This window comes from Chiloscyllium plagiosum, unplaced genomic scaffold (genome assembly GCF_037043375.1).
Source record: "Chiloscyllium plagiosum isolate Xiang-an unplaced genomic scaffold, Cpla_swu_hap1 HiC_scaffold_20, whole genome shotgun sequence".
In the NCBI taxonomy this organism is placed as follows: domain Eukaryota; kingdom Metazoa; phylum Chordata; class Chondrichthyes; order Orectolobiformes; family Hemiscylliidae; genus Chiloscyllium; species Chiloscyllium plagiosum.
In genome coordinates, this window is record NW_028270158.1 from 58,854,400 (window position 1) to 58,879,209 (window position 24,810).

The following is a 24,810-nucleotide window of genomic DNA, read 5'->3' on the forward strand; positions in this document are numbered from 1 at the left end:
TCTGGGTATTGTAGTCCTTCATCTCCTTCCGTAGCGGGATAAACTGGAGGTAATGGACTACATCTCCCAGTATGCGCAAGTGCTAGACGCGGTACCCTCTGGGTATTGTACTCTTCTACCGCCTTCCATGGCGGGATAAGCAGGAGACATGGACTATACCTCCCAGTATGCCTCAGAGCCGGGCGCGATGCTCTCTGGGTATTGTAGTCCTCCATTGCCTTCCATAGCGGAATAAACAAGAGGTGTGGACTACAGCTCCCGGCGTGTACCGCGCTGGCGGGTTCTGGGCACCGGAAGTTCCGTGCGTTGCTGAGGGAGAGCGCCGAGTTAGGCCTCAGGGTTTTGCTGGAGTGTTTTCCGTCACTTATCTCTATGACATAGTTTGTTTCAAATTTATCACCAAACGCAAGCTGCGATCTTAAAACAAACCACTATGTCTGCTCAGGCTCAAATGAGAGCGATGTTGGACCAGTTAATGGGCACCTCCAGGGACGGTAAGTGCGTCTTTAATGTTTTCGGTGCCTGTCGCCTCTGTTTTCCAGAGCGAGTTCTCATTTTGAAATCAGTTTTCGTTAACAAAGCCACCCATTCGCCGCTAACCCGAAAGAAAAGAAAATGCAATAGTACCCAAGGTGTGGTTCACTGTGAAAGGGGGAACTAATCCAGTCCAGGCTAGGCCACATGGATCATTGTAGGCCTCAAACACTGCCCAGTATTGGGGCATTCAGCTGGAGTGTCACCATCCCAGCTCACCTACAGACTAAAATTGAAAGTAACACACATCTACAGAGTTGGTTACATAAGGTCCTCAGTAACTTGCTCTAAACGTGGAGGGTTGCTACTGAGTAAAAGTTAAGTGAGGTTTTAGTTTCTGTTTTAGTTGATTTACAAGACCTTTTGTTTCCTCAATAAAGAGTAGCATTACTGTTGGAAAAATTGTAAACAAACATAAATATGGTTGAAGAAAATTAATACCTCTTGCAATCTGTTCCAATGAGGTGAGTCATGCTTATATCTCTTTGAGGAGAAAGCTCATTTATAGTTTGATTTTCTCCCTGCCAAACATTTTAAATAAATTCTAAAAGCACTGCAATACCATTTTTATGGAATTGAATCAATAAGAAGGAGAATGCACTTACACTATGTGATGTCCATGTGTTTGGTAGTTCTTGTATTCAGCAAGACTGGAAAATGTTTCCCTTTATTTCTAACCATTAAACTATATGAAGTGAAGAGATAATGGAGTAATGTAATGGGGCTAGAAAACACAAATTGAGGTGCAAAAGAGATTCTATGAAAGCTGTTTGAGATAGATGTTATTGGCTCAATACCGTGTTGTGCCTATCAATTTCATAGTCCTTTACATGATTACATTGAAATCTTTGTGCTTTTAAGCTTCTGAAAGACTGATTTAATCTTTTGAGTTGTACATTCATGTATTATATCATTAGGTTACGTAGTTTCAATGTTTGCAAAATGTGTTTATTTCTGTAACTTCCTATCCTACTCCCACACTTATACGTATTACACAGGCAGAAAGAGATCCAGTAAAACCCTTTGGAGCTTGAAGCTGTACAACAGATCTATAATGTCTGGTTCTATGCTGCATTTTCCCATGGAAAGGAAGAGTTACTCCAATGGTCCTTGTCAATTATAACATTTTTAAAATAAAAAGTCACCTTTTGAAGTTTGCATGTTTGTTGCATCTTTTGTGAATCCAATATGTGACTGATTCACAATAGTTTCAGCTTCTAGAGGGTTCCATTGATGAATTTTTTTTGACATTAGAAGTGAAGAATTAGCAAGCTGATTTAAGTTGTTAGGAGAAACCCCTTTTCAAACAAATTCACCTTGACTTTTTGTATCTGTTCCCCCATCCCAAAAAAAATGCAGGAGCCCTATTTTAGTACTAATTTTATCTCAGTGATGGTTACACTTGGGTACTGTTGATTTATTTTCACCACATCCATCCATTGTAATCCACTGATCAAATTTTTTTGTCTAATGGAAAATGTTGAGTTTTTCTTTAAACAATCTTAGAATAGCTAACTTATGTGATTAATTTTAAAAACTGAACTTCTCAGAAGAGCAAGATTTATTCAGCAAATTATATTTGGGTGGGCTGGATGGTCCATGGTAGATTTTGAACCTCTGGTAAATGAGATTGCAGCTCCTTTCAAAACATTCTGTTTTCAATAGTTTAAGATACAATGGTGTTTTCTTACTTGGTAGAAGAAACAAAAGCATAATATCAAAGAGCTTGCTTTTGTCCTCTGTTTCCTGTTCTAAATTGAAAAGTCACTAGCTGTTACCTGTATGTTCCTGCTTAGGTTTTTTTTTGATTTTAAACAATTGAGTGCAAATTTGAGGTTTGCACCTAACTTCAGTTTTCTTGCAGGAAACTCAGTTATGTTTGATTTAGTTGCATTTGAAATTTGCTTCCCATATCTCTGTTCATACAAACTGAACAATTGTGGCCCCTTGTTTTATTTATAAAGGTTCAATGTATCTTTGCCTGCCTACATCAATCTGCAAGGGAGTTGCAGAAAAGCCTCATGTTCATCGAGCCGTGAGTCATGAATAATTTTTAAAGCTGTTATGAATATCAAAAAAGTGTTTGCTTTCAGAAGTAATTAATATAAACAACATAGTTGAGACTAAATATAAACTGCATACAATGGGAAACACTACAATGATATTGGAATACTTGCAAGGATAAAGGAATGATATTTGAATATTACACATTTATATACACAATGGCATTAAATTGTCACATAACAGTTAAACTTTACTTTTATTCTTTGTACCATTCCTGTAACTACCTTACTACAGGTGTGGCCCAGAAAACCTTCCCCTTTTAAATTTTTTCCAGCAAGTCAGAATCTCTGCAGATGAGGCACAAAGATTGAAGATGCTGGGTGCTACCTTATGGATGCTCACAGTGTGTATACAAACCCTAACCTGAGTTCTTTTTCTGAAAGTGTTGAGCTTGCAATGTGCTGTCAGTAAAGCAAGCTGCCCATCATTCTCTTACAGTGCTGAAACCTGTTTAGGCATTTTTTTTGCGGTTTTTAGAAGAAACAAATGTATGCCTGTTACGGCATTTTCTGTGTGGTCTGATCAGAGTATAACGTTCCAGAGGTCCAAGATTTAAGAAGAGTACATTCGCAAGGTGATGCTTAATGAATTCTGTGTATGTTCTGTGAAGAATGTTCCTGTTCTGCAGTAAAGATGGAGAGGTAGTCACATGATTGCACACAAGAAGGCATTAGCACAGTAAGTTGGCTGTAAAGCAGCCTGGTGATAAGTCCATTTATTCAAAAACACTTCTGTTCAATCTTGAGCTCATCAACTTTAAACTGCCTTGTTTCAGGAGATGCAACACGACAGCGTGTGAAATTCTCAGATGATAGAGTTTGCAAGAGTCATCTTCTTGGTTGCTGTCCACATGATATTCTTTCTGGAACGGTATGTAGTTTTGCTTATTATTCTTACTGTTTTGGATGAATGCAAAAAAGCGTGGATAATGCAATATTTTGATACACAGTTTCTGTTTAATCTAGTACTTCTGATGTATGGTTTCCTTCTGCTCCCAGCTCTAAGAATGTTAGCTTTCTAACATTAGGAAAATAGAATTTCTCAGTACGGCAATAACTTAATCTTTGTGAGCAGTTTCCTTTAAGGTCAGTGGGGACCGCTGTTATATCACTGCCCCTGACATCCAGTTAACAACTTTTCAATGGTATGTTTTAAGCAAAATTAGTGTGGCATCCCTGTTGAATGTTGCTGTGGTATTAATATCATTGGAGGAAGTATTTGCTAGTTTAATTGAGCTAAAGCACTTACATTAAGTGTCCAATTACTGCTCAATGGTTTTAAGACCATAAGACATAGGAGTGGAAGTAAGGCCATTCGGCACATCGAGTCCACTCCGCCATTCAATCATGGCTGATGCGCATTTCAGCTCCACTTACCAGCGTTCTCCTCGTAGCCCTTAATTCCTCTAGACAACAAGAATCTATCAATCTCGGCCTTGAAGACATTTAGTGTCCCGGCTTCCACTGCACTCCGTGGCAATGAATTCCATCAGATTTATGCCTCGCTATGTGCTAATGTTCTTGTAATTTTTTATCTATAATAAAGTCAGAAGAATTAGAAGCTGGAGTTGACCATTTGGACCTTTTGAGCTTGCACCCCTGTTCAATTCCATCTTCAGTATCCTGTGTCCTTTCATTGCCCTTAGTAACCCAAAATCTCCTGACCTCTGAATTGAATATGCTCAGTGACTGAGACGTTGCAGCTCTTTGGGGTAGATTCCAAAGCTTTACCGTTCTTGGAGGAATTTCTCTTCATCTTTGCGCTAATGGCCAATCCCTCCATGCTGAGACTGAGATGAGGAGACCAGAACTGGGCACAGTACTTATGATGTGGCCTCACCACTGCCCTGTATACACTTGATCTTTGCAATCTGCTGATCTGTGTACTCGCAGATGTGATTCTCTTCCTCCTCCTTTTCTCTGCAATGGACAGGTATCAACAGACTTATGCAGTACTTTTGGGTTCATCGGTGTAGATGAGGGATTCCTATTTTGGGGCAACCCATGGTTTTGCTATCTGTGGGAACCAAGTGCCCCAATCCCCTATTAATAATAAGAATTGGATATAGATGTCGTAAGACTTCTTTACTTTGTTATCAAATCCTTTGTAACAAAAAAGCAACATTTCCATTTGTCCTCCTAACTAAATGCTCTACCTTTGTGTAATTTCCATGATTCATGACACACAGAATTCTTGAGTGTAAACATTTCTCTACCACTGTTCAAAAAACTATTTTTTTTACTTTCCTCAGGAAGTGAATAGCATAATGCTCTGCTACATTAGCTGTCATCTGCTAGTTGTGTGCTCACTCTCCCTAACTGTCTTGTATTCTTCTGGAGTCATTCTCAATCCTTCTCACCACTTACCTTCCCAGTTAAATTTTTATCGTCAGCAAATCTGGATATATTTTACTCAGTCCCCTCAACTAAATCATTATTACAGATTGTGAATCATTTGAGGTCAAATAATAGATCCTTGCAGTATGAAAACAGATCAGAATTGGGAATTCTATTGTGATTAATTGTCCTTCTGACATTCCAAAGTCTGTCCACAAAGCACAGATTATGTCTGTTCCCTTCCAAACCTTGGAAACTGTTCTAAAAAGTAACGTCATTCTGAAAGATCAAAACCATTGGACTCATTGCTTCTGCAGTGACCTTTTTGTTTTAAATCCATTGTACAAGTCATCAAACCTCATAAATTAGTTCCCCATTAGACATTCTCATAAGACCTTTTTTGCTTCATTATTCTGGAATGTGTTTTGTGTCTTCAACTTTGCAGATGGAAATAATAGCTATGTTTTATGTGTGGTGCTTTGTTTTTTAACCCCATTATAATTTCAGTCGCTGAATCTAATATTGCAACATTGCTGTTGTAATACGTATACAGTTATTTAGGATGAAAGCAGTTTGTCTCTAACATCAAAATTGAAATATTGTCAATTAAGAGTAAAATTGTGCTTTTCCTTTGACTCTGAGTTGAGGTTTTAAGCCCTAATCTCCTACAAAATACTTCCACTTCTGTGATATATGTCACTGCCTTGCTTTAGTTACGGCAGATTCAGTGAATTTGTCGGTGTCCTACCTGAGCTTCACTTTTCACCGGTTCGAGCACATCCAAACGCTGTCTATGGCCTTGTTCATATAGGGACTATTTATTATGTCTGTTTGTTGACATGCCTTTGTCTCACAGCACACATGTACCTCTGTTTAAAAATTCTCACACTCGTTCATGATCTTTACCCTTATTATCATCTCCCTCCAAAGCGATTCTGGTTAGCTGAACTAAAAATTGAAATGCTATCATTCATTGAGTTTTGGTTGGGATAGGTATAGAGAGATACAGTTCCAGGTCTGGTAGGTGGAGGTCATCTATTATCCACTCGAATTGTAGTATCGGTTTGAGGGTCTCAATGACTCTTGTTTCCAAATCCGAGCCGCCTCAATTTCCAGAATCCTCTGAGTACTTGGTATTCTACCAACTCTGATTTTTTGAATCACCCATTTCTTTTGTGTCATTTTGGAATTTACACTTATAGCTGCCTTAAACTCTGGAATTCCCCCAACAAACCTCTACATTTTCTACTTGCTCTCATTCTCATCCCTTGTGTTGTGTTTGCATCTTTCGCCAAAAGTTTGATTAGCACTCATAACATATCCCTCCTCTGGCGGTTGTTAATTTTGGTCTGATTTATACTTCTGTCAGGTGTCTATATGAACGCTAATTGTGGACAGGCAATAGGGTGTTCTTAAATGGATTTTCAATAGGTAACATCACAAGTCTACAATAAGAATATTGACTTCTTTTTTACAAACAGCTAGGTTGTTCTTAATTTTTTTTAAAGAATTGTTGAAATTATGCAACCTGTATAATGTTGAACATTTTGTTGTAAATGAGCAAGCTTACAAAATTTTAGCGAAGTCTGTGGAACTGGTGTTTTGATTATTGTATAAATGCTGTAATAGCAAGCGTTATTTTAAGTGTTTACAAAGTACAGTACTTTGTACATTTGCATGTAAACACAAAGGACTGGAATTTTAAATACTGTAGTTAATTTTAGAATTCTCTGTTTCCTAGCGCATGGACCTGGGAGAATGCACAAAGATTCATGACCTCGCACTGAGAGCCGATTATGAAATTGCTGCAAAGGAAAGAGATTTATTCTTTGAGCTGGATGTGAGTTACCAAATATTTGACTATGAATTAATTAAGCTTTTTCTGATGTAATGGCAAGCACTGAATCTGTGTTCTAACAAAGACATGAAAATTGCAGAATATTTTTGCGCAATATAGGAATAATTCTATCCTCACTGGCCCTCTATTTTGACATTTTTATTTTGTAACTAATATCAAGAAGCCAGGTCCTTGGCTCACTGTCTGTTGGTGCTGCGACTTTAACCTTTTTCCACGATACATTTTCTCACTAGTGGTTTGGCATTGCCTTCCCTACTTGGGCAGACGAAGAAGCATTGAGTCTAGAATCCTCCGCCTAGAATGGGAATCACACCCATGCTACTCTAAACCATGTGTCAATTGTGCTGAATGGCCCAAATTCTAACAAGAGATACATTTTTACAAAGTAATATTGCACCTTTCCATCTTTACCAAATATCTCTGAAACAGAACATAACGTTAACAAAATGGTCACCTTAAATTTATAAGCCTGCGCCTTTTCTTCTAACAGGGTAATGTAACGTTTAAATCACTGAACTCTTAATCTAAAGAATTACAAAGGGACTAAAGAAGCAATCTACTAGATTAACAACTTGCAGATATGTGTTCAAATCTCATTTCTGTTGTGAATTTTATTTCAGCTTAATAATTAAATATTGAATATAAAAATTGTATCATTAATGATGCCCTTAAGGCTGTTGAAAGTGTCGCTGGTAAGCAAATGACTTATGAGAGTGAGCCTGCTGCCCTTGCAGCCTGTGTGACTGCAGATCTGCAACATGATTGCTCAGTTGAAGTGATATTCCAAGGTGTTGGGGTAAAAGGCTGCAATACAGTGCTAAGTCATGTTCCTTTGGAGAGCTGGTGCAGATATGATCACTGCATGGCTTGGAAGGAGGCCATAACACTTCTGTGATGTAGCACCCTTTGAAATAGTCACTCCTTAGAACTGAAATGCTATGCGAAAAGCTACAGTAATAAAGCTTTCTATTCTTTTTATTTCCATTAAATACTGCTCAATAAATATAAAATTACAAGTTTCTAGCAGGTGGGAAGGTGCAATTCAGCACCAGCAGAGGTAATGTAGGAAGGATAACGAAGAGCAAATCAAGTTGAATGGTGCAATTTCAAAGGGAGTGAAAGAACAGGAATACCCAGTGGTGTTTCAATATAAACTTTTGAAGGTAGTTGAGCACGTTAATACAAGTTTTCCAATAACTGCAATTCTGGGCATTATGAATAAAGACATAGATTACAAAACTACGAAGTTGTGCTTAAATCATGAGAGCAATAGTTTAGCCCCTGCTGGGGAATTGTTTAATTCTGGGCCCTGTACTCCAGAAAGAATGGAAAAAAGCTTTGGAGTGGGTTGATGATGGATTTGCTCGAATAGTGCTGGGTGATGGAATCATTTCTATCCAGAGAGAATGGAGAAAGCAAGGCCCTAGGAGGATATCTGTTTGAAATTATTAAAATTGTTATGGATTCTGCTAACACAAATAAGAATAAACTGTTTCTACTGACTGAGGGAATAGTAACTCCAAGGTGATTGACAGGAGAATCAGAGCAACATGATAAAAAATCTTTGCTTTGCAATGAGTAGTTAGGATTTGGAATGGCATTGCCTGATTTGGTTCCACCATCTTAACAGTAATATATTTTAAAATGAAATCTGATAAACACTTTTAAAAGAAAACCTTGCAGAGATATAGTGAAAGACTTGGGAATTGAAACTAATTGCATTGTTATTTTGTGTGAGCAGCACCATCTGCAAGTAAGATTTCTCCAACACAATAAAATGCATGAGCTCCATAAATGCAAAGATAGGAATGCATGCAAAAACGAAAATTCACATTGCCCTGTAGAAACAAATCCAACCACAGGACAGCAATTCCATACACACAATGGTAGTCCTTCTACACTCAGATATTTTAATCTGTCTCATTGTCCCTTGAAAATCCAAATCTGTGAAACTTCAGCCTCAGCTCTTTAAAGGACTGATTGGGAAAGGAGAATTGAGTTAAACAAGCAAGTGTTCTGAGATCAGTAAGTAAGCTGGATCAAGTGAACTGAAAGGTTTCCTTCTCTGGATATTTGCAAATCAGTTGGGTGCCCATGCTTCCAGCCCACGAGTTATCAAATTTATTGAATTCAATTTCACAATTTACAATGGTTCAGTTTATTTGTGACCTTCAGATTTAAAGTCCAGTGCCATAACATTAGGCTTTTCTACCACGTAAGGTACTGTGTAAGGAGTGCTAATAATAAGTGGACCATATTTATTTCTCAGCTTGTGAATATAGAGCATTAAATGTTTTTATTTTTGTGTTGGTAGCTTGCTATCCTGATGCTTAAAGTAGGAATGTCCAATTTTCTTTGTTTTTGTCAGCTATTTGAACCTAAAGATGAACTAAAAAGCCATGTCCTCATTTACTTGTATGCACTAATTATTGCTGATATTAATTAATTTTGGTATTTAATTGAGGCAACAAGTCTGACCAGAAATATTTTCAAATATTCGAACTCTCAAAAATCAAAAGGATAGACCAAAATACAATCCCTTGTTTAATTTATTTCTTTTCATAGCTCCTGAAACCCTGGTTCCAGATCCACTTTTGAGATTTTGAGTAATCATTGATAGACTGCTAAATATTTCTTGCTATTATTTGTATTCATTGGGATACACTCTTTCAGTAATAAATGGATTACATGCCAAAACCTAAAAATAAAAATGCTTTTGTACTGACCTCTGCATAGGTTCAAATAATGTTTTTTCAATCCCAAGGCCATGGAACATCTTGAAAGTTTTATCGTTGATTGTGACAGAAGAACAGACATTGCAAAGAAGCGTTTGACAGAAACACAAGAAGAAATAAGTGCTGAAGTAGCTGCTAAGGTATATTCCAATTTGCTTCCACTTGAAAAAGCATTTCCATGCTCACCTGTGCGATTTGATTAGTAAATTAGTATGGGAGACTGGAGTGTGCTATGCACTCTGTTTCAACTCTTTTGTATTTGAACTTTAATCCATCTGACTAATGGGATTAAAATCTCTTACTTTTCTTTGCCACATTTTGAAGTTAACTTTCTATTTTCTTTAGTGTGTCCACACATACATATGAAGAAATTGAGTGTCCTGTAGTACCTGCTGAAATGCTGTGAAGTAAAATGCACTTGTAGTTTTATATGGAATATATTAACTCAGTACTCAATGAACATGGTTTCACAGTGCAAAATTGCTATAATTCGGTGGCTGAAGATAACATACTGGTGCAATTGGTATACTACTTATGTTCAAAACATAATTTTGCAACTACATAGGATTTCCTTAATCTGTTTAAGCTGGGGGTTCTTAATACTGCAAGATGAATTTTTCTCCTACCTACCAATTTCCACAATTAAAAAAAAAATAGAGCAGCCAACAGAATTTTTATTTTGAAGATGTGCTATCTATTTCTCTGCATCGATACGGATGATCCGTACTCTCACCTGAAACAAACAAGAATAATTTTAAAATCAGAGCCCATTTCTAGTTGCTACAAATAAATGCCTGCTGTGCCCAAAAGACCACCTGAAGTTTGTCCTGTCAGAGAAAAATAATCTAGGTATTACTTGTCACTCCATGTCTCTCCTGTGGTACCTTTCAAGTGTTTTTTTTAAAACCTCTGGCTCAGCTCTGCAGAATGTGTGCTTTTCCTCGTAGCCATCAGGTGGGCTGTATGTGCTATAGCCACTCTGTAAGCATTCTATGAGTATCAACCACTATTTTCTGGGCAGGGTTTTATTTCCAAGCATTAAGATTGCTGATGTTAGCAAACATGAAAGCTGAGACTTTGTGGTCACTGGTACTTGCTGCGGCTGCTGTAGAAGAAAGTTCCCTGCAAAGACTTAACCATCTCTGAGACACAATTTCACCTTTCCTAATATTGTTTGAATGTGAAGCTGTGTTAAGAAAATTTCCAGATGTCCAGCAACTGGACATCAAGTAAAGGACGCAGACATTTGTGTTGAAGGTTTCTCAGAGTGTAGCTGAGCAAGTAAAATGCACGGGCTATCCTTAATTTTGCATTCTGTAAAGTGCAATATAAATTAATTATTGGACCAAATATGTTCGTTGAAATGTAAACTCAAAATTATGTTAAAAGAATTTGGCTGTGATACCTTCAAAATGTTTAATGACGAGCACATTTATTCATATTTGGTATAATCTGTTCCAGATATAAAACTTGTATACTTGGTAAAAGTTTATATAAATTGAAACCAATGTGCTTAAGGTTGGCACTGCTCAATTTGTTGCTGCTCTGAAAACCGAAGGAGCTTGCAGTAGAATAAATACATGTTTAATTTTTATTCATCATTAACTTAAGCCACAAGCTACTGCAGTTCATTAAGAGGCAGTGTTCAGCAACTGCCATGAATCTCCTCAAAGTATTCAGCCGCAGATTTCAAATTTCTTCATAAAACTATACTCAAAATGTGGCCTTGAGGTGCTGTTGCAAATGATCTCCTACCTTTTGTCCATAGTGTAAGGCCTGAAGTTCTAGAATTTTGCATTTGTTTTACAGGCAGAAAGAGTGCATGAACTCAATGAAGAAATAGGAAAGCTTTTGGCTAAAGCTGAACAACTTGGAGCTGAAGGAAATGTGGAAGAATCTCAGAAGGTCATGCAAGAAGTAGAAAGAGTACGCACAAAAAAAAGGGAAGCAGAGGTAAGTACTGTTTCGCAATGCTTTTAAAAGATCTGTTAATGGATAGCTGAGAATTAATCTACTGTTTTGCAACTGGTGTTGGGCATGTTTATTCTCTCTTCTGTATTTCTTCCTGATTGTCTGGATTTGTGCATTGAAGAACTGCCGATGTTTATACTCCCATTGTTGTTTTTTGTCTATCAAACTCTTAATTTTTGTGCAAATCTCAATTTACAGATGAGATCAAATTGGGCTGGCATAATCAATAATGAAATTAGTTGATGATCAAAATTGCCACATGAAGTTAAACAGATTAATGAAGTAATATATCTTGGGCTAGAAGAACAGGACAGTCACTTACTGAACACGCACAAGTCTTTAGTTTGGCAAATGAACAAAGGATTTTGCAACACAAATGCATAAATAATGTAAAAGTTGCAGAACAAGTTAGCAAGGTCACTTACAGAAAAAAAAGTAAATCCAGCATGAGAGATTTGAAAAGTAAGGAACTTGTGGAAAACTTGCATTGGTGTTGATTAGAGCTTGGGGCCACCCTACCAGTGTACTAACATCTGTGTAACTATTCATTTCAGTAGTATTTAAGGGGAAACTAGACTGATATATGAATGGCAAGAGAATAGATAGTTACAATGGGAAGGTGAGGATGCTCATGTGGATTCTGTGATAAACAACAGCATCAACAGGACCAAAACAAATTATGGAACTTGAAAATTTGTGATTTTTTTTGTCATTTTTGTGATAAAGTTAATACTGGCAATTTTTTATGTAAACATGAACAAAATAAATTTGCACCTTCAGAATCTTGACTTTTGAGGATTATGAAAGACGTAATTTTGAAGAAAATGACAAATACAAAAGATTTAGTTTTAAAAAGATTTGATTTCTTTTTCTTAGTCTGTTAGTTTGGTTTATATCAAAGTTGATTAATGGTTTGATTTTAAATTAATCAATTGTATATTTATAGTTTTTCTGAATTTAGAGTTATTTTTAAATTAAGCATGTGTCTATTAGAACTCAGGATTCCAAGTAAGCTATACAGTCCTTCAAACCTGTTTGGCCATTCATTGACATGTCATTTGATCCGGAATCGAATAGCCTATCCTTCAATAATTATCAATATATCAATCTCCTGTTTAATATTTTACAACTGTCAAAAAATTAGAAGCTTGTGCTATCTTTTGTGCACAAAGTATTTCCTAACTTTACTTCAGCAAGGTTTGACTTCTGATTTTTTTTGGTTGTGCTTCTAGTCAAGTACACCCAAGTAGCTAGTAGAGAGAAGTTATTTTATCGAGTCACCCTTTAACCTTCTAAATTGCTAGTTTGCTCAACCTCTCCTCATAATGAACCCATACACTCCAGATGTGGTCCTAGTAAACCTTCGATTCACTTCGTTGCAGACCAACTAGTGCATTAAGCTGCAGTGACCAGAAATGCTCCCTCCAGGTGTGCTCTAATCAAAGTTTCGTACATCCATATGTACAGATGCTTTAATTGGAAAGGATAATGTCTGTTAATGTTTTAAATCATTTTCTGATCCTATTCAACAGATTTTAACCCATCTACTCCACCTCCAAGTGTCTCTCGACCTGTATTGTTTCTTGCTTTCCACCATTCCAAAGGTATCCCATTTTATCCTTTTTAGCTCTAAAGTGGAAAGCTAATCATTTGCCTGCATCAAAATCTATTTGTCATGCTCTCATCCATTCACTTAATCTGTAAATTTCTCTTTGTAATTTTGTGCTTTCATTTACAACACTTACAAGGTAATTGTACAGATTACCAGTAGTATGGAAACGCCATCTTAGAACAAAGAAAATTCCAGCACTTGGACAGACCCTTCGGCCCTCCACTGATCGAGGTCCTCTATCTAAACCTGCCACCTATTTTCTAAGGGCCTGTATCCCTTTGCTCCCTGCCCATTCACGTCTTTACCACTTCTACTGGCAACATGTTCCAGGCCCCCACTCACTTTGAACTTGTGACCTCTGGTAGTTGAATTTCACACTCTGGGGGGGAAAAGCTTCTTGCTATCTACTCTGTCTATACTCTTTATGATTTTGTAGACCTCAATCAGGTTCCCCCTTCAACCTCTCTGTTTCTAATGAAAGTAATCCTAATCTATTCAACCTCTCTTCATAGCTAATGTCCTCCATTCAAGGCAACATCCTGGTGAGTCTCCTTTTCACCCTCTCCAAAGCATCCACATCCTTTTGGTAATGTGGCGACCAGAACTGTACGCAGTATTCCAAATACGGCCGAAACAAAGTCCTATACTACTGTTATATGACCTGCCAACTCTTGTACTCCATACCCTGTCTAATAGAGGAAAGCATGCCATATGCCATCTTGACCACTTTATTGACCTGCATTGGCACCTTCAGGGAACAATGGACCTGAACACCCAGATCTCTCTGTACATCAATGTTCCCCAGGACTTTTCCATTTTCTGTATAGTTTGCTCTTGAATTGGATCTTCCAAAATGCATCACATCGCATTTGCTCGGATTGAACTCCATCTGCCACTCCTCTGCCCATCTTTCCAATCTATCTGTGTTTTGCTGTATTCTCTGACAGTCCCCTTCTCTATTTGCTTCTCCACCAATCTTGATGTCATCTGCAAACTTGCTAATCAGGCAACTGATACCTTCCCCCTAATCATTCATATCTATCACAAACAACAGTGGTCCCAGCACGGATCCCTGTGGAACACCACTGGTCACAGGCCTCCATTTTGAGAAACTCCCTTCCACTACTACTCTGTCTCCTGTTGCCCAGCCAGTTTTCTATCCATCTAAGTAGAACACCGGGGATCCCATGCGGCTTCACCTTCTCCATCAGCCTACCAAGAGGAACCTTATTAAAAACCTTACTAAAGTCCATGTATATGTCATCTACAGCCCTTGCCCCATCAATCAACTTTGTCATCTCCTCAAAGAATTCTATTAGGTTTGTAAGACATGACCTTCCCTACACTAAACCATGTTGCCCATTACTGATTAAGCCCATTTTATTCCAAATGGGAATAGATCCTATCCCTCAGTATCTTCTCCAGCAGCTTCCCTATCACTGACATCGAGCTCACCAGTCTATAATTATCTGGAGTATTCCTGTTACCCTCCTTAAGCAAGGGAACAACATTAGCAATTCTCCCGTCAAGGATGCTGCAAAGATATCTGTTAAAGCCCCAGCTATTTCCTCTCCTGCTTCCCTCAGTAACCTGAGGGTTTTTTAAATCTTTTTAAATGACTTTGCATTTACACTTGATTTTAAATTGTAAATCATTAAATTACTTACTTTTATGTAATGCTTTACCATACAAACCACAAATTGCACTTGGAAATAATTCAATGTAAAGCCACACATACTTTTTATTAGAAGAAATCTGGAAAATCAGTAATTTGTTGCAAAAAATGACATAGGCATTCATTTTTCCAGAATTAATCTTTTGTGCTATGAATGTTTCACCAATTAAAAGAAGGTGATTTTGTATAATAGGATTTTGATTGGTTGTGCTCCTTCAAAGTTCCTGTAAATGGTTGCTTTTTGGTTTTTCCCCATAAGTTACAGGCTGGTGTTTCTCTCCTCCACAGGCAACACATTTTTAAAAATGCAGAAGAGCAGTGGCACAGGTCGTTTTCAAATGTTTGGACAGATTCAAGTTTTCCTTATTTCTTGTTTTGTGTAGGATGAATATAGGAATTCAATGCCTGCTTCTAGCTTCCAGCAACAGAAATTACGTGTGTGTGAAATTTGTTCTGCATATCTGGGTCTTCATGATAACGATCGTCGGCTTGCTGATCACTTTGGAGGCAAACTGCACTTGGGGTTTATTCAAATCCGAGAGAAATTAGATCATTTGAAGGTAATTTTGAGACCCTTTTTGTGCTGGAAAATGTAGAAATGCATAATTGTATTTTTGGGACGTATGTTAACAAAGCAATTTTCTCTTCAATATCTGTGACTTAATTTTATGTCAAAAAGAAGTAGTGTAGTATTTAATGTAATTATTTACTTCGCTTGAAGAAAGTTTCCATATATCATCATTATATGGGTGCATTTATCTTTAATATAATAATTACAACCAGGAGAATATTTTGGGATTCTCATTGCCTCCTTTGTTTGCAATTGTAGAAAATTGTTGCAGAGAAGCAAGAGAAAAGAAATCAGGAGCGCTTAAGGAGGCGAGAAGAAAGGGAAAAAGAAGAAAGGATGAAAAGGAAGTAGGTTAAATTGCATTTAAATTTGAAATGCAAATCTGACTTGTTTACGATTTGTGATAGGAGCTAAACATGGGAAGCATTTTTGGATGCTCTTCACTTGGTCCACAGCTAAAATGCTTTATGGAAGAAACATTGATTTTACTATGATTAATCTTTATTATCAGTCACTCTGAAATGGTTTTCTAAAGCAATGCAAAATATTAGGCTGTCTACACTGCCCAGTATATTTCTCTAATTGAAGTATTAAACATTGCCTTACAGGTCCAGATCACGTAGCAGGGATCGCAGGAGGTATGTCTATTATATGGTATTGGCATTTATGGAGTGATGTGAAATTTTTGAGAAGGCTGTGTTCAAGTCCCATTGCAAGTCTTAAGCTCAACAATCTATGCTGACGCTCCAGAGGGGTGTTGAGCAAGTGCTGTATTGTCAGGGGTGGGTTTTTTTTAATGGAATGTTAAACCACAGCCCAGCTTTAGTGTCACGTTGACAAAAAGAATCCCATTGATACTCTTGGAAAAGAGCAGAGGAGTTAACTCCAGCATTCTAGCTAATATGTATCCCTTAATTGACACAGTGATACATTATCGTGATTTTCATATCACATTGCTTAGAACATGCTATATGTGAATTGCCTGTCACGTTTCTTATTTTAAAGAAGCAACTACTTTTCAAAGTATGTACTTGTAAAACTCTTTAAGGTATCTCATGTTCGTGATGTGCACTGTATTTTTTAAACAGGCTCTGTGATCTGAAGTGAATGCCAGTATCCCTAAAGATTACATACATTGGAAATTGTATTCTTTGACATTACTCTCTCAAAACTGCCAGCTTTGAATTTGAATCAATGAAGTGGGCTGCTTTGTCCTGGATGGTGCGAAGCTTCCTGTTTGTTTTTGGAGCTGCATACATCCAGACCACTGAGGAGTATTCAGTAATACTCCTGACTTGGCCTTCTGTAGAAGATGGCCAGGACTGGAGGAGTGAGGAAGTGAGTTACTCCAGGGTCTCTAGGCTCGAACTTCCCTTTGTACCCATTGTATTTATATGACAAGTCCAGATGTGTTTCAGGTCCATGCTAAATGCAGTGATGTTAGTGGGAAATTCATTATTGGTAATGCCATTGAATGTCAACAGGTTCTGCTTACATTCTCTTTTTGGAGATTGTCATTGTCTGACACTTGTATGGTATGAATGTTACTTCTCACTTGTCAGCCAAATCTCTCATTGTTCTGGTCCTGCTGCATTTGAACATGGACTGCTTCAGCATTTGAGGAGTCATGATTAGTGGTAAATGTTTTATAGTCATCAGCAAACATCTCTGCTCTGAAATTATGGTGGAGGATTGGTCATTGTTGAAGTAGCTGAGATAATTGGACCTAGATTAATTCCTGCAGAGATGACCGCCTTCAGGCAACTACAACTATCTTCCTTTAGTGCTTGGTATGACTCCCAACTATCACAATGTTTCCCTTGATTCCCCCGACTTTAGTTTTGCTTGAGTTCCTTGAAGCTTTGCTCCATCAAATGTGGCCCTGACGTTACAGACTATCACACTCCACCCCCCCCCCCACCTCAAATTCAGCTGTTTTATTTATACAATCAGGTGATCAAGGTAAACGCCAAACTGAGTGTCAGTTAGCAAATTGTTGATAATAGAGTGTTGCTTGATAGCACTGTTGATGACACTTTCTAACGCTATTCTTAATGATGATCGAGGATTGACTGACGCTGGTAATTGACCGAGTAAAGGTGGCTCTTTTCCATCCCTATAGAACATAATGAATCAGATGGATTTTCACGGGCATCATTAGATGTTTTTAATTCCAGATTTTTTTTTAATTGAAATTTCACAACCCGCTGTGGAGGGGTTCAAACCTGCATCCACAGTACATTAGCCTGTCTTTTTTGGATTCCTAGTCCAGTGACAGTATCACTATGCAACTGCCTACCCCATCACACTGTTTCGCTGAGGATTCAATAATTAAAGCTCCTCTTTCAAAGCAAAAAGCTAGTATCTGATGTTTGTTTGATTAAGACTTCATCAAATTCCTGCATCTGAAAGCACTGTGTAGATCCGGATTCAGTTTTAATACTAGAGTATACACTCAGCACATTGCAATTCAAGTTCAGCTGTCCTACTTAAAGAAATAGGAGCAAACCAAGTGGCCATTCGAATCTGCTCCTCGCTTCAGTCAAATCCTTACTGGCAATTTTATCTTCATTTTCACGTTTAATTCCTATGTCCCTTTACTTCTTTTGAGTCCAGAAATGTATTGATCTCTGTCTTGAATAATTTCCCTGACCACTGTGCTCTGGAGTGGACAATTCCAAAGATACTAAACCAAGTGAAGAAGTTTCTCCGTGGCTTAGCTGGAAACAGCCAATAGCTGAAACTATGTACTCTAATTCTCCATTTACCAAATCCACTCGGTGTCAGAATCTTGTGTGTCTTGTTGGCTTGTCCATCTGAATCCAAGTGAAGAGAGGGAGGGCTATCCTACTCCACCTGTCATTGGATTTTTGTGTCTCCATCCCCTCCACTCCAACTGCCACACGCGCAAAAGCACCCGCATCCCTCGTCCCAGGAATTAATCTAATGAATCTTCATCCCTTTTAGGTATGGAGATCAAAATTACATGCACTTTTCTTTAGATGTGGTTTGATCAAAATCCTGCATTGTAGAAAGATTTCCGCAATTTTGTAGACTAACATTGTTGTAGTAAAGATTAATACACCAGTTGTCTTTCTAATGGTTGTACCTGCATTTTTATTGTTGTTTCATGTACGAGGATACCCAATGCTGTCTCCTGCCGTCACTATTTACTGTTGTGTTTTTCTGTTCTCTACACAAATGAAGATCACTTCTCGTGATGCTGGAAATGTTTTCATATGTCTCCACATTACCAATTAACTATTAGTTAATTTATACTTTCAAAATGCTCACAGATCAAGATCACGTGATCATAGGCGGAAACGTTCAGGTTCCCCCAGTCATGAGCGGCGCAAATCAAGATCCAGATCCAGAGACCGTGATAGGCGCCGAAGACATAGGTCCCGTTCACATAGCCGCAGCAGAGGACACTGTCGCAGCTCAAGAGACAAAAGCAGGGAGAGGAGTTCAAAGCATAAGTAAGACTGGTGAAATTTTTGAATCAAACTAAATTTCTGGAATATTGTTATAAATCATTATAATAGTAATTTAGTAATTCTCCTGTTGAGACTGCAGTGGTTATCACCTTTTTTTTTAAATTGCTATGACCTGTACAGACAGGTACAGGTTCATTTGAATTCATTTCTATTGTTGAGATTGGGAGTCTGTACACAGTGAACCTGAACACTGGTTTTATATGTAAAATGTTGGCAAAATTGTTGTTCTGATCTAAGTAGTTGAAAGACTGATCAGTTCGATCATCTTTAATGTGTGATGCATTGTATTTTCCACTTGGAGATTTGTAATTCTTGCAATGCTTCAGCTGTTCCACTACACTATCTATACTCCTGGAATTGTAAAGCAGTATTTTGAATCAATTTCCTTTCCCCTGAGAGCAAAAATGTTATAGTGGTGGTTTTATTTGTATTGTCATGTGTTTCTGATTGTCTTTTTTTAACCTTGCCTACAAGAAATGTAATTACAGAAATATGGGTAAAGTTTTATCACAAGCACAGGTTGTTTTAAATTAGGCTATTGTGATTGAGAAATATTTTGTATTTAGCTGTACTTGTCTCTAAACATTATTTACAAGAAAAACTTACCTTTTCAAAATGGCAGACTTGATGCTTGTGCTAAAATGCTTGAATACAGTTTGGTGACTGGTAGTTTATTTTCCTAAGAAAAAAAAGGGGTGAAGCCCAGCAATACTTAAAGCAAGCAAATGTTTTTATAAACTGATTAGATTGCGTAGCTCTTTGATCTCAACTTCATTTGTCAAGATTTTCAATGCAAGTTGCCTTTGGTCCATGATACGCTTCAGCGCTTACATTCCATTGAGAAGAATCTTCTTTTATGAGACATAGATTTAAAATTCTTCCCAGGTGTTGCACTGTGTTCCTTAGATGCTCAGGACACAGTAACTTTTGGGTATTGTGTTTTATCAATTTTGGGGTATAACATTGGCCTTGCAAACTGGTAGAAGAGGGCTTTTATTTTCCCCCCCAGATCAAACAATGGGGTATAATGGATGGAGATGGAGGAAAGGTGGCAAAGAATCAAGAGGGTGGTATGGAAGGAGGAGAAAGGAAAAAGTCAGGAGATGGCAAGGAAAATGAGAAGCAGGAGTGGAGTAGTTGGGGAATAGGTGATGTGGGGAGAAACTAGGAATAGAGAGGGGAGGACCCAGAGGGTAGGTAATGTATACAGAAGTCAAAGAATCTAATTGGAGGGCAATACAGAAAAGGTGACCAGGCAAGTAGAGCGAAGTAGTGAGGTGGCAAGGGTTTGGGAGCGAGTTCAAGCTATATTCGCTGCTCTTTGTACAGTTTAACCATTTTCAGAAGCTACCATTCAGTAATCAGACTCAGGTATTCATTACTCTGTAGGTCTTCATCAACAATTGCACTACTCAAAGAGTCACTATTTCACTATCAAAATCAAGGTGTTCAAGCAAGAAATAACGCAGCAAGTTGGGGAGCAATCGCTTATTCGATGCTTTGCAATGTCTCAACGGTTTTTTATAGGGAGGGATTTCTGAATCTTTTCAAAGTGCACTGAAGAGGTTAAAAAAAACTTCCTCTGTGGGCATTCCTTGTTTAGAAACTGTTAACTCGTACAGTTCCTTTTAAATCCAGGACCACTCGCTGTTTTTAGTGTAATAGATAACCATATCAATGTTGAGAGTAGCTTTATTACAATAATATTCTGCATGGAGTTAAAACAAATAAAAACACAATTTTTACTTTAAAACCAGTCTTGAACAGTCCCTCTGTCAACTTTATTTTCCCCTCTCCAAACGTTTTTCTTCTCTTTATTTCAAATTTTAATTTTGTGGCATTTGCCCTAATTATTCCAATCAATACTATTTCTGAGCCTTTCTTTCCTGTGGTGTATTGGCAGATTGTTCAACCATCTGAAGATGAGTGGATAAGGCATGAAAGCCAAGTCAGTCACTTAACCAACATCCACAAGCATTTTTCACCACTTCCTTGATAAACTTACACAGGAGTCACTTTTTAATCATTAATCTGTGGACCCAGAACCACTTAGACTGATGCTGGATTGCATTGGAATTGAATCTGGAGTCGTCTAATGTAGCTCCATACTTCACATGTTGGAGAATTTGCCTTTATGGGTCGTTTTGGAAGCTGAAATGCTGGTGGTTTGTATTAAATAATAGTGTTGTTTTTCAAGGTCTTCAAGGGATCGATCTCCTAGGGGAAAATCAAGAGATAAGGATCGAAAGGAGAAGAGTTCTTCAGAAAGGAAACATGAGAGTACAAATGGGAAGTCAGAATTTAATGCAACAAGTCCAGAAGAAAGGGAAGCTGGTGAAATTTGAATTAATGACTGAACTAAATAGTTAATGTAAAGCTCTAAACCTGAAAATATTCTTACAGTCGTCTTTGAATTTTCCCATGTTATATATGATTTCTGCCATTTAAAAACTTCTCATTGGCAGAGCAAGTATTAGATTTCCATAGCTGCCGATATATATTGTTTTCCTGTAGTGTTACAGCCTTTCACTTGGTTCAGTTTATTTATGAATATTAAAACAAGTGAGTCCAAATGGTTTCTTTTAAATTGAAGTTATCTTTTGAACTAGCATGGAACAAAGCAACTTTAGACTTTCTAAGTAAGTACCTTTTCAGCAGTTTAGCTACCACCCTCTAACAAAACTGGATTTTTTGTCTCTCCAGTGATATATGTGGATTTTGTAACTGGGTACCTGACTACATAAAGGCATTGATTTCAGCACGAATTGTTGCAATTTCAGTGGAAGAATTATTGAAATGGCAAGTGTTATGCTGTCTTTCAGGCTTTCTGCAATTCTTATGCCTAAATTGCAACAGACCAGGAGTGATCAAAAATCCTGTTTATTTTCCTGGTCGTCCTGCTCATTTAAAGAAACTTTTGATAATTTTGGGAAATGAACTTCATAAATCTAAAAGCTAATTGGCATGTCCTGGTTCTGAATATTTTCATCGACAGATAATCTTGCAACAATTGAAGTTTGAAGACAAAAAGACAGCGAACTTGCTTTGAGGTCCAATTTGTTAGGAACAATTCAATTAATTTTGTTTGGGTATGCATAATTCTTGAGGCATAAACATTTCTGCAAATAAAACAATTATCATTTGAACCATTAAAATAAGTTTTTAGTTGAGATCAACATTGGTAACCCCCGGAGTCTGCTTTTACACCATCTTTTTGCATCACTTTGAAGTTGTTTCTCGTGAGTATTGTGACAAGAATGACAACGTAAGTCAGGCTATCAATGCAAGCGAATTGGGAGTCAGGGAGAGGGGAACTATAGCACTTGCATTTCTTGTGATGTGATGTTTAACTTCTGAAGGTTAAAGTACCCCAGGGCACATCAAATTTAATTTACCTTGTTCATATCAAATTTGAAATGCCCTCAGTTTGCTGACATTTCATAAATTCATTTAAAATCCCATTAATTATCAAAAAAGCCAAGCTGTTGCCAACACTCTTCCAATATTAAAATTTAACCAGTTGAGCCTGGCTCAGTGTAACCCACAGCAAAATGCAACTTGCTGTATAACTTGGATCTGCCAGCAGTGCATAATTCCTAGACTAAATGCAATGTTAAATGTAATAGAATGGCAGCAAACATGAATTGTAATCCATTTGAATGTCACTATTTAGTATGACTTTATTTATGAACTGTAAAAATAGAGCATTCCAACCTAGGTAGCATTTTATATGTTATCTAATGCTTATAAGGCTTTTAGTTGTAAAATTATTTTGTTGCATGTTCAAGATCAGCGGCCAGAACCATAGAATTACTATTGCAGATTCTACTGTGCTACTTACAGTAGAAGTAAGTTCAAAAACATTTGGTAATTTTAACAGCATTTTATTGTGGTGCATATCAGTTTTAAGACATTACAGGTCTGGGGTTTTATTTTACAAGGTTTTGTTCATTGACATACTCTAGAAATGTGAGCTTTTTGTGTTTTAGGTTTTACTTTTAACAAGTTACAGGATGGAATTGATTTGATTAGTGAAAGTAATTAAGAGGAAGTAGCTCTTATTGCACTAATCATCAATTAAACGTACATGCAATTTGTTTTTTTTTTTGACACTTTTCCAAAGTTATATAGTGAAATGCATTTTCTTCCAACAATCCATCCTTTGTATACGTCAATAAAAAAATTCCAGTTTCATTTTCCATACTGAGAATGATGAATAAAAATGTCATTTTTCTTTTTTTAAAAAAAAAGCCCTTGGTGAAAGTTATGTTCTCATCAACAATAAAGGGAAATGGTTAATGTCACTCTTGCCTCAATATTATAAAATTATTCAAACAGTTTGAAAATATCTGAAAATGTCAGACTTAAGGCTATTCCAAAGTAGAATAATGCCTGCTATCAATCTAGCACAGTGGAATTGCTTTGTGAATTTGCTTCAGGATACAAAGCAAGGAGTATAATCCTTGTTTTGCGGTGTCTTTAAGACTTTGTTCAGTTGCATTTTTTATTCAGTTTTTCTTAAGAATGAGACCGGCTTGTGACAGAAGATCTGAATCCCCAAGGAGCAAAACTTGATCATCCGTCAAGTTCCGAATTGCTTCAGCGCCAGTTGTCAATACAACCTTTCTTTTGGTTTAGAGGGAGTGTTTAGTGAAGCTAAATCACTTCGCAGTTACCAAAACTATAGAATAAAAGTTTTGGAGTTTGGTTGTGGCTTTGCTTTCAATTCATATCCTTAGAAATTTGTCAAATGACAATTACACTGTTATTTGTCACTATTTCAGATTTGCCAACAGAAGCTTCACACCAGTGCTGCATACGATGTGCTGATGTCAGTGCAGATTTCTGAAACATAGAGGAATATTTAATTTGAGTTTATTTCATTTAACTATATCGGAGTGTGGAATACTCCAATGTTCGTGAGGCAGCGAGCAGTTAAAAATGCTTATTTATGAGTTTGAATCACATCTTTTTCCTCGTTTAAGTTTGTTTAACTTTGTCAATCCTCTTGTTTATGAAAGGGTTCTTCAACTAATTCATTTAATTCCATTCTGCTTGTGTTTTTAGTTTCAACCTTGCACTACTCTGCTATTCCCATGCACTAATGTGACTTGTATCCAATCCTATTTATATTTTGAACATTTTTGTCAGCAGCATATGTACACAACAAGTTTGTTGCATGTTTTTCTGGAAAGATATTGATCTGTTGTTCAATTCTTGTTCTCTTCCCTAGAAACCTGTTCATAAGTGCCCCTGCATAAGGCACACACTTGCTTGTAGTTTCTAAATGATAATAGCAGTGAGAAGCTGGGTGTACAGAACAGTAAAGGTGCCAAGTTCAAATACTAGTCTTGATAAAAGACTAGAAGGAATAATTCTAACTTTACAAAAAAAGGTCTTTTTAAGCATCCAGTGCATAATTGGAGTTCTTATACTTGTCCAGTCTCCTAAATGTGTCTATTCTATTTACAAGTTCAATACTCTTTGGCATTCTGGCCAAAGAAATTCAGTTTCTTGGTGACTTTTTGACATTCGCCTCAAGTTGTGCTGTTCATCACAAGAGGAAACATTCCCTCCATCCACTGTTCTCAAACCTTCCAGGATGTTTTTTTAAAAAGAACCTATTAGCTCCCCCCTTTTTATTTTCCAAGAGGATATACACATAGTTTGTTTATTATTTTCATGATCTGTATACCCATGCCATTTCTGGTACGCTCCAATAAAGTTTTTCTTCACACTGTCCAGTGTCCCTCTACCTTTTTGTTTTTATAATCTGCTGGCCAGAGCTGTACACAATATGTTAAATGTGATTTAACTAAGGTTTGGCACAGGTTTAGTATATAATTACTAATTTCAATTCTGTCCCTGTGTAAATGAAACGCAGCACTTGGTTTTATGGAGATATAGAGGTCTACCGCACAGATACAATGTCCTTTCACCCTTCGAGTCCTAACTGT

The 24,810-nt window shown here is 37.3% G+C and overlaps 1 protein-coding gene across 5 annotated transcripts; it reads left to right on the top strand.

Annotated features, from left to right (window-relative positions):
* Positions 1–297: 297 nt before the first annotated feature.
* Positions 298–24,593, top strand: luc7l (LUC7-like (S. cerevisiae)). 5 transcript variants are annotated; one of them, XM_043711156.2, is made up of 11 exons: positions 340–494; positions 2,499–3,276; positions 3,374–3,468; positions 6,676–6,774; positions 9,557–9,667; positions 11,337–11,480; positions 15,169–15,345; positions 15,615–15,703; positions 15,965–15,994; positions 18,653–18,835; positions 21,051–24,593. In XM_043711156.2, the coding sequence occupies exons 4-11, from the start codon at positions 6,679–6,681 to the stop codon at positions 21,196–21,198; spliced, it is 978 nt and encodes a 325-aa protein (XP_043567091.1). In that variant the 5' UTR covers positions 340–494; positions 2,499–3,276; positions 3,374–3,468; positions 6,676–6,678; the 3' UTR covers positions 21,199–24,593. The 5 variants fall into 5 exon arrangements, with proteins under 5 accessions (XP_043567090.1, XP_043567091.1, XP_043567092.1 ...); XM_043711157.2 differs by having other exon boundaries at positions 2,499–2,569; positions 3,140–3,468; XM_087997999.1 differs by having other exon boundaries at positions 2,499–2,569.
* The last annotated feature ends 217 nt before the right edge of the window (positions 24,594–24,810 follow it).

Excerpts from the sequence above, each read along its gene's own strand:
- luc7l (XM_043711155.2), top strand. The coding sequence starts at position 434 with ATGTCTGCTCAGGCTCAAATGAGAGCGATGTTGGACCAGTTAATGGGC. Across the intron at positions 3,469-6,675 it reads ATGATATTCTTTCTGGAACG|CGCATGGACCTGGGAGAATG; the intron begins GTATGTAGTTTT and ends TCTGTTTCCTAG. Across the intron at positions 6,775-9,556 it reads ATTTATTCTTTGAGCTGGAT|GCCATGGAACATCTTGAAAG; the intron begins GTGAGTTACCAA and ends TTCAATCCCAAG.